Here is a 17,099-nt window from a genome sequence, read left to right as displayed (position 1 = left end):
CAGGAACCACACGTAGCACGTGCTCCAGCAGGTATATCTCACTGGTCACACCCAAAGCAAATTCTTCATTTGGCTGCCTTTCCTTCCAGTTCTCTGCTGCCAATGACTGGAACGAACTGCAAAAATCACTAAAGCTGCAGACTCTTACCTCCCTTAGCTTTAAGCACCAGCTGTCAGAGCAGCTCACAGATCACTGCACCTGTACATAGCTCATCTGTAAATATCCCATCCAATTTACCTTAAAAGATATATATATATTTTCACCTTTAAATAAAGATAAATAAATAAATACTGCATGGGGATGAGGTAGGTAGATACCATAATGTATTTATTTATCTTGCTCCTTTGCACGCCAGTATCTCTACTTGCACATTCATCTTCTGCACATCTACCATTCCAGTGTTTAATTGCTATATTGTAATTACTTTGCCACCATGGCCTATTTATTGCCTTACCTCTCTTATCCTACCTCATTTGCACATGCTGTATATAGATTTTCTACTGTATTGTTGATTGCATGTTTGTTTATTCCATGTGTAATTATGTGTTGTTGTATGTGTCTACCTGCTTTGCTTTATCTCGGCCAGGTCGCAGTTGCAAATGGGAACTTAAAGGTGAAATAAAATTTAAAAAATAAAAAATTGTCATGGCGGAGAGAAGTGTATTTTGTCAGGATATCTATAAAAGTGGGCGTGTCAGAGGGGCGGCAGGGTAGTTTGGGGTGGCAGGGTAGCCTAGTGATTAGAGCATTGGACTTGTAACCGCAAGGTTGCAAGTTCAAATTCCTGAGCTGACAAGGTACAAATCTGTTGTTCTGCCCCTGAACAGGCAGTTAACCCACTGTTCCTAGGCCGTCATTGACAATAAGAATTTGTTCTTAACTAACTTGCCTGGTTAAATAAATGTAAAATAAAAAATAAAATAAAGAGGGTGTGGTTTGTAGGCCTGTCATGGATATTTAGTGGGAAATACGCCACCTAGTGCGCATAATAAGTATTTGTCGAAGGTTTCGAAATCTCAAAAATTGTCGATATTTTCCAGTTTATCACCTTGTAAATATTTACCTGAAAACAAACGTGGAAATATAGACGTTACAATATTGTATCTAAACATCATTATGGGATATGTATGAATGACAATATAAAAACAGGCAGTATATGTGCTAGCCGCATAGCTGTAAGGACCCAGCCGTATAAATAAAACGACCCCCGTTCATTAGGCCTCTCTCCAGTCAAGACGCTTGAATGAGTGGTGTAGGCAAGTGAGAAAAAGATGAAGACACGCGTTACAGTTATGTCGGGAAAAATACATCCCAAATGGGTTGGTAATGCTTGTTATAAAGACGGCGAGTGTGGCTGAGAGATTGCCCAAGTCACCAGGAGTTTGTAAGGTAAATCTTAACTAGTTTATATACCTACTTTAGCTAGCCAGCAACACCATGTGCGCATGCACGAAAGACGAGCACCGCTGACCTAATAATGAAATGTCTTGCGTTTTGGAGTGTTTATGATGATTTACTAGACTAGAGTCTCTGATTTACAGTGATGTTCTTTCACAGTGCACTGAAACACTTCATCCGTATGTATCATTCACTAACGTTATCTTATAGCTGAAATAATTTAATTAATGCAACATGTTTGGTTGTCTCAGGGAAGTGGACGGGCGTCTCAAGCAGTGTATCATTTGATGGTGAGTTTCTGATCCATTGTTTGCTTTCCGCCCGTAAATGTTGTATATTTTACTCTGCAATTAATTTAAAACTACATTTTGCGTGCTAAAACACGTGTTTTTCTATTATGGATCCCCTTCCTGTCGTCCAGCAAAATTACGCCAGTTATTACAATTTAATTAAACAGTACACTAGATTCAGATTTCACAAGTGTGCCCTCAAAATCCATGTGTATGCATAACATATCTGTGCCTGTGTTCCATAAGTTGCGAATAGAGTTCGTTGTAGTACTGTGCGCCTCCCCTATTCTGTTCTCGTCTTGGGGACTGAAGTTTAAATGTGCAGCACGATGTTCCGAGCTTGCCCAACAAACATTTAGTTAACCATGTCATTTTGTCGGGACAGTACTGATTACTGACTCCTGAGTTGTGCAGCTTTTTACGGCACTGCATCTGGGTCGGTATAATTTGTTCAACGTTCCAAAAACGTCGTAAATAACAAGGTTGGCAACGAACGCATACGACGTATCATGGCAGAATTAGATACCGGGCAGGGAGTGGCAATTCTGTAACGTTTTTCACACGCCATGTTTATTCCCAAAAATGTCTGTCCTATTAAGAATAAGTTACGTTGTGAGTTGATACCTATTCGGCAGCTAGGTTATTTGCAAATGCTACTTTTGTATGCGTTTGTTGGCTTTGTTTTTTGGAAGTAACAAATTGTACCCACCCCTGCATCTCAGTCCTAGAGGAGTCACTACAGATCCTGGTTCGATCCCTGGCTGTTTAACCGGTTGTGATTGGGAGTCCCATAGGGCGGTGCACAATTGGTCCAGTATCGTTAGGTTTTGGCAGGGGTAGGCTATCATTGTAAATAAGAAATTGTTTTAACTTACTTGCCTAGTTAAATATAACTTATATCCTAGGTGGCCATCAGAATGGCTTACTATCAACTGAGTTATTTGTTAAATATAATGAATCATTGATTTGTTTTGCAAACTATGCTGAAATTTGACATAATGCTTTTAGTTCTGATTAACCAATATTCACACTAGTTACATAATGTCATGTGTTATTAACTATTTCTCCTTCCTCTAACGCTGCATTCTCAGATTCCATGACTGTCTCCAGTATTCTGCTCTGTGGGGGGGAAATGGCTGGATCGCAATGAATGCCAACTCCTGCAAGTGTTCAGCCAATCGGTGAGATTAATGCACGGAAGCCCTGTTGGCTCCATCAGTGTATGCATTAATGATTTCCTAGACTAGCCTCTGACTACATCATGAAGTTCACGCCACTGTGCTCTGGAAATGCATACCGGGTATCATGCCATCAAGTACCTTTGGATTCTAATGCATTTCATGACTTTGTAGACTGAGGATATTTTCATGCAAGGCTCTTACCCTTTGTGTGTAATGTTTGTTATGCATTAAAGTTGTTTTCATTTGAGGTCTCTTCGTGGCTCAGACTACCAGTGAATCAATTCTCTAAACTGTAGTTATATACATTTATTCAGAGTACCAGTGGCTGTGAATCAATTCCCTAAACCTTAGTTGAATACATTTATCCAGAGTACATATTTTTGCTTGTCAGTGATGTTTACCACAGTAACGTATTTGAGTTTAACGACCATGAGAATACTTTACATGCACTACCATCTGAGACATAAAAGCAACCTTGATGAATCATTTGAACCTCAGGTTGTAGCAAAAAAGCTTACGGTCTTGCTGTGTTACTTTCCCAGGTTCTGCTGCTCGATGGCAGGGGCCATTATTAATTTGTCTGCTTGCTGCCATTGTGGCAACATAAGTTCTGCTGGGTGAGTTGTGAAATCAATTATTTTGATCCATTAGTACCATCTAATGACTAATTATCCAGTCCAAGGATTTCATGTCACTTGACATGTGTACTTACACCATGATGATCTAGCTATGTTAATATATAACTTGCTACAGCTGTCAGTGATTCTGCTTAACATACATTGCTTGAGTAACTACTATGATAACTCACATTACCATCTGAGACAGTGGATATTATACAGTGGTCCTGTGTACTTGTCCATGTTTCCATATGTAATCATGGATTTCTCTGCATTCAGGCCACAAGGTTGTTGTTGAGGGTGTCAACCTCTTTGGAACAAATGTAAGTATTTGACACTTTGTATTTTTGTGACATTCGTGTTTTTGGTTTACTTGTTATGGGATAATGCCTGTAGCGTCTATGATGATTGCGATTTCGGTTCCTGAATTAAACTGATGCTTTCTCGCAGCGCACTGAGACACAAATGCCAAATATCAAGAGCGTGTGAATTAGTCTTGAATCCGTCATTCACTACATGATCAGTTGGTTTCCCCAGTCACTTGTTTTGCAAGTGATGTGACCTTATTGTTTCAACCGAGTAGCTGATAAATCTGATTGGGTTAGATGTTTTCGTATGTACATTGTAACGGAGGTAATAATTGCTGCTTTCTCGTTTCTTGAGGTTGAGTGTTGCTCCTTTGCCCTGCCCAGACCAGACCGCGGACTCCAGGATTACTTGTATAAGTTGACAGGTCAGTACAGAAGGTGGTTGTTTCCTTGCTGTGTTGGTGCCATGTTTTCTCTTTGAATATACTAGTTGACGGTGTCTGATTACCATTAAGCTCTTTCAATGCACTGACACTGCAATTTGTTTGTCTTAAGTTCCTAATCATGGTATGTGTTTGTAACTGACACATTTGTCTTTTTAGGACTTGGAGGATCTTGAAATAGATGGGAGATTCTTCAAGAGCTTCAGTTGTGAAATGAAATGCTTAACGTAAGCATTTAGTTGATTGGGGGACTTAGCTGTATACTGTGGGTATGAACAATTTATCTTGGCTTTGATTCCCTGAAGTTGGCAAGACGACAATCAAGGAATTTCGTTAGCGATATGTGACACCCTCCTACCAAAGGTTAACACTCTTGACAACTGCTGATGTAAAAGGGATATTTAATTGAAAGTCAATTGCCACTTATCATGCAATTTGTGCTTGCAGTGTTTGAATAAAAAAATTCAATGTGGAGTCATCCGTGTACTGTTTTTAACTAGGGGTATGGGCTTGCAAATTGTTTGTGATAACTAACACTACCCCATACCTCTTATAAGTTGCCCCTGTAAGAAAGGTCACTAACCAACAAACATTCAATGCAGAAGTTTCACATGAATAGTAAATACTTTCTACTGTTTAACTTAGTCAGGTTTGGCTAGTGTATCAATTCTAACCAGCAGTCGGACTAAGCCACTACAAATATTAATCAACAATGGCCATGTCATCCACGGGTACACGCAGAACAATGGCGCATAACCGGGTGTGTTAATGTGAAGCATCCGGTTAGCGTTTCCACTCACCACCAAATTTGGTGATGGGAGAAGGTGGATTTTTGGCGAACCTATTGCCACTTTTCTCATCGGTGACACATTTGCTCCTCGTACGGGTTTCTTTACGAAACAAATCTAACAGGACTGGAGGAATTGTAGACGGTAACTTAAAAGTTTCAAAAAAATCAAATGCGTTTAAGGCATGCATGGCCTAATTGAGTTATTACGCATCACAGATCAGGCGTTTCCTAACATGTAATATGCAAATAAATGCTAGAACGCACCAATCGGAGCTCACTAGCTTATGCTTGACTCTGCCTGCTATGGTTAATTTCTACAGTGGAAAGACTGACCGTAGCTTATCTAGGGTTATATAATCTTTGGTACAGAACTCGTTTCACTCGGCTCGGAAGTATGCCAGCTATTTCCGGTTCCAGGTGCGTTCTATTGTATGCTAACTAGTTAGCAGCTTCAATTACTGCAGATAATCGGCGAGTTTCGCAGTTTTCGGAATGAACGTCTAGCTGATATCGTATGGACGTAATTGTAAAAGATGCCAGTCGTTTAAGTGGATACATCCACGACGTTTAGAGAACAGTTCAGTACGTTTGGCACTCAAATTAACCTACTTTGCCAATAAGTTGATGGCTAGCTACGTGGACGTTTTCGGATCTTGATTAGCGAACTGTTATAGGGGACAAGGTGAGTTTTGCTTTAGCGAGTGACAACTAACTTTAACTAGACTACCGTTAAATTTATCGAGCTATCAATATGTAACTGTTTTTGTAAGATTATCTAGCGCTTAGCTGGCTAATGTTAACCATCTTACTAGTTACTATTTTTGTTATGATGTAACAAGGAGTTGACTCCTATTTTAACCCCCCCACAGATCAAGAAGTGGAAGAGACTCAAGAGAAACCCTGTCAGAGATTTAATATTGGCCTGCTACATTCCTCCACTAAACGTCTTTACCCTGTAAAGTTGGACATGTTATTCAGAAAGTACCTGAAAATATTGTAGCCAAGTACATATATGTATAGACTAAGATATCTTACAATTGAATCCCTAATCTTTACACAGACGTAAAACTGGCTATTTTGATTTACTCAAAGTTGTATTTTGGTATGGTTTGTTTGTATGGCACTCACTGTTATAAGAGCAAAATTGGCTAAAGCAAGGTGAGTCTATTTGGGGAAGACATGTAGCTAGTACCTCACATTGGAATTTTCCCTTGGGTGTAGGTGTTGTGCTGTGTAGGGACCGTATTGTTGGTTTCGATATAACATTGAACACCTACAGGTCTTTCATGTCCTGAGGTGCACACCCTCTAATTGTTAATTTGACTCGTTCATCTAATGTACTATACTCTAACAAAACCTTTGAGCTGATAGACATACAGTTTAACCCGTTAGTACATTCTTCATAAGTCCTTTAGTCTAAAATCCAGACAGAATTAAGGGAACTAAACTAAGGGAGCTGACATGACAGCTGTAGTAGGAAGAGTCTGGGGGTGGGTGCGTCCAGCTGTCTCCTACCGGCCCTGGGGCAGCAAAGTAGCACCTGACAAAACCATGAAAGACGAGAGGCAGACAAGAGGCCGCTGGGGCTTGGGAGGGTTAACAACATGGTTTTGGGGAACCGGACAGAAAAGACAAGCAAGTGACCAAACAACATTGATTGACGAGTACTGGGAAGCAAGTGAGGAGAAAATCCAGTCCCTGGAAATTGAAGATCTGGGCGAGGGCAAGCAGGTGGCTGAGGGGAAAGCAGAACATGGTGGCTCCAGATGGTGGACTAAGGTTCTGCCGTCCCGTGACTTCCTCTGGCCAAGAGCAGCTGAACCTGGTGGGCTCAAGCAGAGGAAATGTATCGGTGGAGGATGGGACTCTGACAACGATGGGGAGTATTCTGACTATGGAACTCCTCCACCTTCTCCCATACCTAGCTCCTCATCAGCCTTCCGGTTCTTTGCACGTGCCTGGAATGGGGAGATAGTTCCGGAACACTATGAGATCTGCTTCAACCTCCTTCGCCACCTGTTTGACCTGCTCGTGGTGGGCTTCCTGTGGACTGTGTCCCCCCCTACCAAGTTGGTCCTGGAGGTTCTAGGGATCCAAGGAGGACTGAAGTTGTGGCTCCATGGAATGGCAATGTTTTTCGTCTCCACTGTTGGAATGGCAGGACTGCTCTGGGTGGTCCAGGAGTATCTTCCACATTTTGCTCTGGTGTACGGCATCGTGCAAGCACTAGTCATCTCTGTCAGCGTCCGGCAGTGTGTGATCTTAGGAGAGGGCGATGAGGTGGAGGAAGAGAAAGGAGAAAAGGAGGTGGAAGATGAGGAGGAAGTGGGAGACGATGGGGAAGTTACAGAAATGTACCTGACTACAAAATAATACATCAAAGGACAGATGATCCCTGAAAGAAAGTTTGTTTTGGTAAGTTCTTTCAGTCTCTTTCACTCTGTTTCATTTTCTGTGTTTTCAAACTGTACTACAGCCTTGGGATGTAAAGTGTGAGTTTTCATGTTAACGAAATGCAGAAAAATGTAAAAATATTGGGCAAACTTAGTGTAAACTCAAACTATGGAGACTATTCTTGTCTAGTTTGGCAATCTTTGCACATTCTACACATTTTTTTTGTTTGTTTGTTTTTTCTACAGCCTGGGCTATTTTAATCTACAGCCTCATTCTGCTTGGAGCTATTTTAATCTACAGACAAACTGCTTATCCAGAGCAATTTTAATCTACAGCCTGGCTTAGCTATTTTAATCTACAGCCTTGCTCAGCTATTTTAATCTACAGGCCACATACTCACCTAGTCTGCTTTCAGCTATTTTAATCTACAGCCTGATGCCCTTTCAGCTAAATCTACAGCCTGCCACAAACTGCTCTGCTTTCAGCTATTTTAATCTACAGCCTGCCACAAACTGCTCTTTCAGCTATTTTAATCTACAGCCTGCCACAAACTGCCCTTTCAGCTATTTTAATCTACAGCCTGCCACAAACTGCCCTTTCAGCTATTTTAATCTACAGCCTGCCACAAACTGCTCTTTCAGCTATTTTAATCTACAGCCTGCTTTCAGCTATTTTAATCTACAGCCTGCCACAAACTGCTCTCAGCTATTTTAATCTACAGCCTGCCACAAACTGCCACTAAACTGCTCTAACCCTTTCAGCTATTTTAATCTACAGCCTGCCACAAACTGCTCTGCTTCAGCTATTTTAATCCCTTTCAGCTATTTTAATCTACAGCCTGCCACAAACTGCTCTGCTTGGAGCTATTTTAATCTACAGCCCGCCACAAACTGCCCTTTCAGCTATTTTAATCTACAGCCTGCCACAAACTGCTCTGCTTTCAGCTATTTTAATCTACAGCCTGCCACAAACTGCTCTTTTCAGCTATTTTAATCTACAGCCTGCCACAAACTGCTCTGCTTGCTCTGCTTTCAGCTATTTTAATCTACAGCCTGCCACAAACTGCTAGCTATTTTAATCTACAGCCTGCCACAAACTGCTCCTTTCAGCTATTTTAATCTACAGCCTGCCACAAACTGCTCTTTCAGCTATTTTAATCTACAGCCTGCCACAAACTGCCCTTTCAGCTATTTTAATCTACAGCCTGCCACAAACTGCCCTTTCAGCTATTTTAATCTACAGCCTGCCACAAACTGCCCTTTCAGCTATTTTAATCTACAGCCTGCCACAAACTGCTACAGCCTGCCACAAACTGCTTTCAGCTATTTTAATCTACAGCCTGCCACAAACTGCTCTTTCTATTTTAATCTACAGCTGCCCTTTCAGCTTTTTAATCTACAGCCTGCCAGCTATTTTAATCTACAGCCTGCCACAAACTGCCCTTTCAGCTATTTTGATCTTGCAACCAGAGAAAAGGAACTGTGACATTCTCCAAGTTGTGTGAAACCAGCCTGAACTAATGATATATCAATGGCTTTGGGGAAAGACATGTCATTACAGTTTACATAGAGAGCAGTTATGTATGAAGAAAGGATGGGATTTTATTTGCCTGAAGGGGTGCTGCTATAATAGCCACAAACAGCAGCCCCATGGGAATAAAGTGAGGGTTTTGTCCATGTAATAGGGTCAAAGTGCACGTTTGCTACAGAAAATGACAAAAAGTGTTTATTTTTGGGCAAGGTCAGGTTGTCCCTGCCTCAGTATGTTTTCTTCTGTTTGCCCAGTGGATACAACCCAGACTTTTAGAGCTGACAGTTTTGAAGTTGTTTTCATCTCCTGTTTTTCTCTTGCTGTTGTCATCCTAATTGACCTTCCCATGTGATTTTGTTATGGTTAGCTTGAAGCTATTTTAAAGCATCTGAATCACTAACTGTTTACTGATCATTAGATCATTTCTCCCCACAGGAAATCCTTTGACATGGAGGAGGGGGGGGTTGGGGGGGGTTGTTTCGAGACCCTGACGTGGAGGGACTGAGAAGTTACGTTTCGACAGCCTATCAATGCAAAGACAGTCACATGAAAAGAGCTGAGCCCAGCTGACACTGTGTTCAATGAGGAGAGGGAGAGACTGAAGGACTTTGAAGCTACATTTCACCTCACTACTGTGATATTCATTGGAGCTGAGGCAAAGCACATCCACTACAATCTTGGTCAAATAGGCCCCAGTGATAACACTGTTGTGTTGAGTTTCCCTCCCCCTAAAGTACTTTTCTTTGATACTCAAATTCATACAATTATGTTTAATTAGACATGGCAAGAGGGATTCTTTTGTTTTGTTCAGATTCACTTTTGAATATCTACTCGACAGATACCAGCACCTTTTTTTTCATAGTTTTCTTTCAAAGCTTGATGGGGTTTTTGGACGCAAGGTTTTATTAGCCTTTTCTGTTTATTTTCTGTGCCATAATACTGCATGTGTAGGTAGTTTAACTTTACAAGTATGCCTTAGTATATTACCGTATCCCTGTCTTTCTCCGTGATAATCATATTCTTAATAGTACAGACACACTTATATATGTATCTGTCTTATCACACACATGGTTCCTGATTTGAAAGGTAACTTACAGAAACATTCAATGGTAACCCTTTTTTTTTTCTTTTTAAGAAAATGTGTTTATATGAAACTTGGTTGTGCAGTTATCCAGTAGCAAGTCTTGCACAATCCCATAGAAACCAACAGTCAAGCTCAGGAACACTAAATTCTACCTGCAAAGGTTTTTCTTCCTCCTCAGCATGAGCCACAATCTACAGTATTGCATGTGGAAGAGGGTGTTTTACCCACAGTGCCCCTGTATCATGAAAGAATGTTCTAGTTTCTACAATGGCCTTTTTCAGATCGTTTTTTTTGTATCGTAGCAAAACAGATACAGCTATGAAAACTTCACAGTGATGCAGAACGTTATACGATACTACCCTCGCTGCGTACTGATACTGAGAACTTTGAACAGTGATACCATATCTGCAATTCCTCTCTGCCTTTTATCTCGTGTGTGTTTTTGTCGCATTTTTGACTTGTTACTCCATGTGTCGATTATAAAGAAAGATGTTGTTTTGTAACGAGAATGTGCAATGGCCCCAGACAAGTGCTGGATCACTGTCAAAATGACTCGAGAATCTGATTCTCAAAAAGTAGCAAAACAATCCCATGAAAATCCACCATGGCCATGTTCAGTAGCCAAACATTGATCAATGTTGCAGATGTAAAAATGCCATGAAACGAGTGACATATCTCATATGGTGTGTTTATCCCGAGAAGGAACCCTATTTCCTATATAGCCCTATGGGTCCTGGTCAAAAGTAGTGCACTATGTGGGGAATAGGGTGCCTTTTGGGATGCATCCAAGGCCATGTGTCAGGTATTGGGAGCTCTCCATCAATAGGATTCATACTTTTGGCAGCCAGGACAAAGACCAGAATAACCTCACTGATGAGGTCCCTGGATGTGACCTGGTCAGTTGACTTATTTCTACTCGTCTCCATGGCCACAAACCACTAATTCAGTATCCCTCTGTGTTGACCTAGATGAGGTAACTACGGTACAGTCCTGGAAACCTGAACGGTCTTGTAGGTGGGGTCGATGGGAGACCCAGGGGTTTATTCATTAGTGCACACCGTAGAAAAACATTGTGCATGGAAATTAGTTCTGGTAGTCTTCCCCCTTTTGGCCTGTTTGCTTACGTTTGGTTCCTAGTGAATACACCCCTGGCCAGAACTATCAATGTTGTAGGAGAGATTGTTGGGAGATCCAGAACTAATATAATAATAAACCAATATTCTAATTTCCACGTAGCCTTGAAGAATCTTTATTTGTGCTATGATATACACATACATCTCAAGTTCAACTCATGTAACACACTTGGACAAAGTGATTTAATCTTTTATTCACATTAAATCTGATCTCATATGATGTATTTTATGTACAGAAAGGTGCTTTACCAGTACAGGAACATTGTATGTGTGTATCTGTAATAGAAAATGGTGACGTGTGGTGAAATTGGATGTAGTCCATTATACATAGTGTATGTTGTCACAGATCAAGTACAGTTTTAAGTAGTAATACGGTGTTTGGAACCACAGAGGATGAAGCCCGAGACACTGACCTTTTCTCAATTGCATACTCCTCACGTCCTCTCTCCTCAAAATCCATTGTATGAGAAAGCCAGAGGTCCCACCCCTCTAACCGTCTCCTTCGATTGGGTTTTGAGAAGGAGACGAGGAGAGAGGATGCGAGGAGTATACAATGGGGAAATGGCCAGTGACATTTGGTCAGTTGAGACACTGGTGAACACAGCTTGGGCCAGCAATTCATCATGCACCTTCTCCCTATCCATTCAAAAACTCTCTTTCTCCCATGTCTTCAGTTGAACTGCATGATCTGGACTGCGGTAATACTACATTTTCTCCCACTTTATGTTCAGTCTAGTACGGAAAGTACACCGCAGCACTAAATAAATGGCATTTATCTCCTCTCACTGAAACAAACGTTATCTTCTCTGCCCGATCACAGCAGATCACAGTGCAATAAGTATGATGCAAATATAAGACTGATTTAAAATGGCAACTTTTTTTTTCTTCATAACCAACCAGCATGCAGCGGAGGTTACTGCCAATGTTGCCCTGGTGCATTCATTCTCAGAGGGGATAATGAATGAAAGAATATACAGTGAACTACAAAAGTATTGGGACAGTGACACAACTGTTGTTTTGGCTCTGTACTCCAGCACTCGAGGATGTAAAATGATGCATAGACTGTGAGGTTAAAGTGCAGACTGTCAGCTTTAACTTGAGGGTTACAGACACACAAATGTCATACCCCCAAGACATGCTAAACCTCTCACTATCACAATAACAGGAGGTTAGCATTTTATGTCATACCCCCCAAGACATGCTAACCTCTCACTATCACAATAACGGGAGGTTAGTATTTTATGTCATACCCCCAAAGACATGCTAACCTCTCACTATCACAATAACGGGAGGTTAGATTTTATGTCATATCCCCCAAGACATGCTAACCTCTCACTATCACAATAACGGGAGGTTAGATTTTATGTCATACCCCCCAAGACATGCAAACCTCTCACTATCACAATAATGGGAGGTTAGCATTTTATGTCATACCCCACAAGACATGTTAACCTCTCACTATCACAATAACAGGAGGTTAGCATTTTATGTCATACCCCCCAAGACATGCTAACCTCTCTATCACAATAACAGGAGGTTAGCATTTTTAGGGGGAGCGGGGGATGTGATATGTTCGTCTAACTTTCTCACGTATTATTATTCACAATTCATTCAGGATTATCCAGAATTATGGTAGCATCCACATTAATGTAGAAGTGTTCAGAAACATATATTATTTGACTCCAAAATGACAATACATTATTTACCATTCATTTCTATTGGGCACAAAATAATCTGAAACAACCAAACAGAAAATGAATCCAACAAATTTGTAGTCACAAGCTTGATGTAGTCATTGCGTGCTATGAATATGGAACCAAATACTTAACTTTGTACTACTTTAATACACTTAAGTGAATCTATCCCAATACGGTTGGTCCCCTAAAATGGCAGGACTATGTACAAAAAGTGTTGTAATTTCTAAACGGTTTACGATATGAATGAAAACACTTTCTAATTAAAGCTGGAAGTCTGCAATTTCACCTCATAGTCAGTGTCATTTGAGTAGAGCCATGGAGTAGAGCCAAAACAACAAAAATGTCACTGTCCCAATACTTTTGCAGATCAGTGTATATAATTTGTTGCATATGCATGGTTTGTAAGATTTTTCTAATTATTGGTATGTTGACATTCTCTCACCTCATCAATACAAAAGGACATATCTTTACAACATCTTCTCAGAATTTAATGCAATCTGCCATCAATTCTATTCTTATTTGAAGTGCTGAGACTAATGTACTCAACACTTCTGAGGATTGTAAAGGGCAGGGAGAGGATTGTGCATCAACACATTTTCACTGCACTCAACTAAAAGGTAATGTCAGCAATGTTACATGAAAATAAGAAAAACAAGACTAGCTTTTCCTTAAAATAGTGTCCTAAATACTCCCCTAAACTTCTTTAATGTTACCGATAGACAACTGTTTGTCTGTACAACATTGTGTCCATAAAATAAGACTGTTTGCTATTTAAGTATTCATGGAGTACTCATTACTTTGAAGTAGATAAAAGATGTTACGACCCAAATGGCAGCCTCTTCCCTTTAAAGTGCAATACTTTCCACCAGGGCCCTATATAGGGAATAGGGTCTAAAGTAGTGCACTATATAGGGAATAGGGCAGGGCTCTCCCACCCTGTTCCTGGAGAGCTACCCTCCTGTAGGTTAACTCCAACCACAGTTGTAACTAACCTGATTCAGCTCATCGACCAGCTACAAAAACCTACAGGAGGGTAGCTCTCCAGGAACAGGGTTGGAGTTAACCTACAGGAGGGTAGCTCTCCAGGAACAGGGTTGGAGTTAAAACCTACAGGAGGGTAGCTCTCCAGGAACAGGGTTGGAGTTAAAACCTACAGGAGGGTAGCTCTCCAGGAACAGGGTTGGAGTTAACCTACAGGAGGGTAGCTCTCCAGGAACAGGGTGGGAGTTAACCTGCAGGAGGGTAGCTCTCCAGGAACAGGGTTGGAGTTAACCTACAGGAGGGTAGCTCTCCAGGAACAGGGTTGGAGTTAACCTACAGGAGGGTAGCTCTCCAGGAACAGGGTTGGAGTTAACCTACAGGAGGGTAGCTCTCCAGGAACAGGGTTGGAGTTAACCTACAGGAGGGTAGCTCTCCAGGAACAGGGTTGGAGTTAACCTACTCTCCAGGAGGGAACAGGGTAGCTCTCCAGGAACCGGGTTGGAGTTAACCTACAGGAGGGTAGCTCTCCAGGAACAGGGTTGGAGTTAACCTACAGGAGGGTAGCTCTCCAGGAACAGGGTTGGAGAGCACTGGATAGGCTGTTGTTTGGAACTCGCTCCCTAGTAGTAGTCTGGGTACCAGACTATTTCAGCTCTCTACAATGTTACATCATCATCTTTCCAAATCCCTGTTTGACAAGCAGGAACAGACTGTCTGGCACACAGGCTAAGATACTGCAACATAAGTAAAATCAAGTATTTAGACAAATAAGGAAAAGTACTCTTTATAAAAAAAAAGAAAAATGATTGTAATATATACAATGAACTCTCAACAGCACCCCGTTTTCTTATCAAACAGGTTGTGTTCTTTCCTTTGTTCTGTCTCTTCTAATCTTTATCCCTTTTCCTCCCAGTACTGCAGTGACTGAACTAAATGAGACTGTGTGTGTAGCAGTATGTGTTGTAACCCCCAGTCTCCACTCTTAATCATTAATGGGCATGTGATCCTCCAGAGTTCCCCCACCCCTCCACTGTGTCCATGCATGTCTTTCCCATGTCCTAGAATGCAGTGTGCACTTCCACAGCCTTCGTCATCTCCCTCGCTTTCAGAGGAGGACTCTCCGAACTGTTTGGGTTTCTCGTAGACGCAGCAACCTGTGAAGGTGTCAGAAATACTCAGTCATCAATAATGCCTACAATTGCATGCATATACTTTAGAGTACCAGATAACAGAGAAGTGCATCTAAAAGCTAGAAACAGAGGAAGGTGTGAAATAAATACTCACACTTGGAGGATCTCCTTCCCATATGCTCGTTGTCCACTGTGTCGCTGGACCACTCCACCTTCTTGTCAGTCTTTCTCTTCCTCAGCTTGATGGTCAGGCTACGTCCCTCCTGAGAGACACAAACAGGAGACTGTTTAAGCTTCACCTTCATACAGGCATATGGTGTTTCTCTTGTCAACAAGGTCATGTAGTCAGTCAACATCACATTTGCTAGTTAGTTGATGGGCTGGTACAACTGGCAATGTGCTACACTTGACAGCTAGGATCAAATCGTTTCACCATGATTGTATGATCTAGTTTGTAAGGGGCAATTCCATGTAACGGATTTACGCCAAGACTCAGATTTGTTTTATTTCAAAGTTTAACAAACCATAGATCTCTATGCACAATTACTATTGTGAACAATTTGCAAAGAATTTTTTACAAAAATATTTATAGGAAGAACTGTGCAGAAGTTTGACAACACAATAAAAACAGAGCGAAGTTTTAAACGTATTTATTCTGTAAGTTACCAAACGTTGCATTTGCACAGTTTTTACTAGTAAATGTTTTATTTATTTACTGTGTAGTAAATTGTTCAAAGTAGTCATTGTGCAAAAATGTGTATGGCTTGTTAAACTTCGAAATCAATTACTTTTGTTTGGCATAGGTTTTAAAGTGAAAAATCTGTGCCTCTGCATAAATGCCGCGTTACCATGGAATTGCTGGCTTTAGGTAATAATGGATTACTTTAGCTATTGTAACTAGATAACTGATCTACTGCGGCCTCTGCATGCATATTGGACTCGATTCCAAATAGTTTATTCGTTATCTTCCTGTATCTACTACTTGGCTAATGATTTGGGTTTCTATAGCTAGTTTACCTGCTGGGGCGGTGGCGGTGTTTCTACTTCAATGGTCTCCGTTATCGTCTCGTTAGAAGTACCTGGCGCCTCCGCCATCCCGATGATGTTAGTTTGGCGGTATTGAGGTCGCGCCAGCCGTCAACAAACGTCAACGTTGTTTTGGGAACAACAACCACCCTGTTTCTGCAACAATAAACACACTCGTTGTCGTTGGATGTTCCGCAAGAAGCTGTATCAGAATTACAAAAACAAAAAAAAGAAATGGCTATATGGAGGAAGTAATTCCAAGACGGACCACTTCCGGTGGTTCCGTACGCAAACGCGTTCGCCGGAAACAATGATGCTGCAGCTAGCTAGTTAAATGACACGAACATAATTATCAAGGGAAACCTGTTTAAAAACGGGTTATTTTTATTCTCTTATTAATCCAAATGTATTTACAAAGCAAACAAATATGAACTGAAGATAATTAGAATATACCAACAAAATGAACACTTTGATCCCATGTCTATGAATAATTTTTAATTAAACTTCCTTAATTTTGTTAACAAGTAGGTATGTGTGTGGCAACATCCAAACTTTTTTCCAACATATATTATCAATAAATCCGGCCCAATAAGGCATGACAAAAGGTATACAATGTCCTGCTGAAACAAGGTTCGCATCTCTCTGTTGTTGAATGGACCAAAAGAGGAACAAATCTTTCCTACTGATGAGTCAACAGGGTTAATGGAAGGTAGGTTCTGAGGGTCAGGTCTTGACACATTCCTGAATAATAAAGCAACACCTGAGGGAATGGCATCTAAAATAACTGCAAAATCTTTAGGTGTTACAGGGACCTTGTAACGTGATAAGAATTCCTTATAATTAAGTGAAAGAGCCTCTGCATTTACCAGTTGGCTCACCAATAGGATATTATTTCGGAACCAATATTCTAAAAACAAAGAAGTATTTTTATACAATATGTCCCGATTATTCCATATATAATATCTGTGTGGAAAAAAAATATGCTTATAAATTTAGGACCATGACAAGAAAACCTGCCGATGAAAAGCAGAAAGTTTCACTGGCACTTTGTCAACATTATAATTGCAAACCAACATGAAGTAAAACATTATTCATA

At 40.8% G+C, this 17,099-nt stretch overlaps 1 protein-coding gene, 1 long non-coding RNA gene, 1 other non-coding gene and 1 pseudogene across 4 annotated transcripts; 3 read left to right on the top strand and 1 right to left on the bottom strand.

Moving 5' to 3' along the window:
* The first annotated feature begins 1,204 nt into the window (after positions 1-1,204).
* Positions 1,205-4,712, top strand: LOC115117023 (uncharacterized). The gene is made up of 7 exons (XR_003861639.2): positions 1,205-1,390; positions 1,651-1,689; positions 2,781-2,870; positions 3,413-3,487; positions 3,767-3,810; positions 4,151-4,220; positions 4,398-4,712. It is a non-coding gene; the product is annotated as an uncharacterized LOC115117023 (long non-coding RNA).
* On the top strand, positions 3,254-3,336 carry LOC115117028 (small nucleolar RNA Z195/SNORD33/SNORD32 family). Its single transcript, XR_003861641.1, has one exon. It is a non-coding gene; the product is annotated as a small nucleolar RNA Z195/SNORD33/SNORD32 family (small nucleolar RNA).
* Positions 4,713-5,391: 679 nt separating the features above from the next.
* Positions 5,392-11,267, top strand: LOC115117024 (uncharacterized protein C6orf47 homolog). Of its 2 annotated transcripts, none has more exons than XM_029645472.2 (3): positions 5,392-5,710; positions 5,898-7,443; positions 9,388-11,267. In XM_029645472.2, exon 2 carries the CDS (start codon positions 6,490-6,492, stop codon positions 7,399-7,401), a length of 912 nt encoding a protein of 303 aa, XP_029501332.1. In that variant the 5' UTR covers positions 5,392-5,710; positions 5,898-6,489; the 3' UTR covers positions 7,402-7,443; positions 9,388-11,267. The 2 variants fall into 2 exon arrangements, with proteins under 2 accessions (XP_029501332.1, XP_029501331.1); XM_029645471.2 differs by having other exon boundaries at positions 9,371-11,267.
* A 3,469-nt stretch (positions 11,268-14,736) lies between these two features.
* On the bottom strand, positions 14,737-16,296 carry LOC115117018 (E3 ubiquitin-protein ligase PPP1R11-like; annotated as a pseudogene).
* Between the last annotated feature and the right edge of the window lie 803 nt (positions 16,297-17,099).

Source organism: Oncorhynchus nerka, linkage group LG7, assembly GCF_034236695.1.
Source record: "Oncorhynchus nerka isolate Pitt River linkage group LG7, Oner_Uvic_2.0, whole genome shotgun sequence".
NCBI lineage: Eukaryota > Metazoa > Chordata > Actinopteri > Salmoniformes > Salmonidae > Oncorhynchus > Oncorhynchus nerka.
Note: the sequence above shows the minus strand (reverse complement) of the source record. Positions and strands in the feature narration are given on the sequence as shown.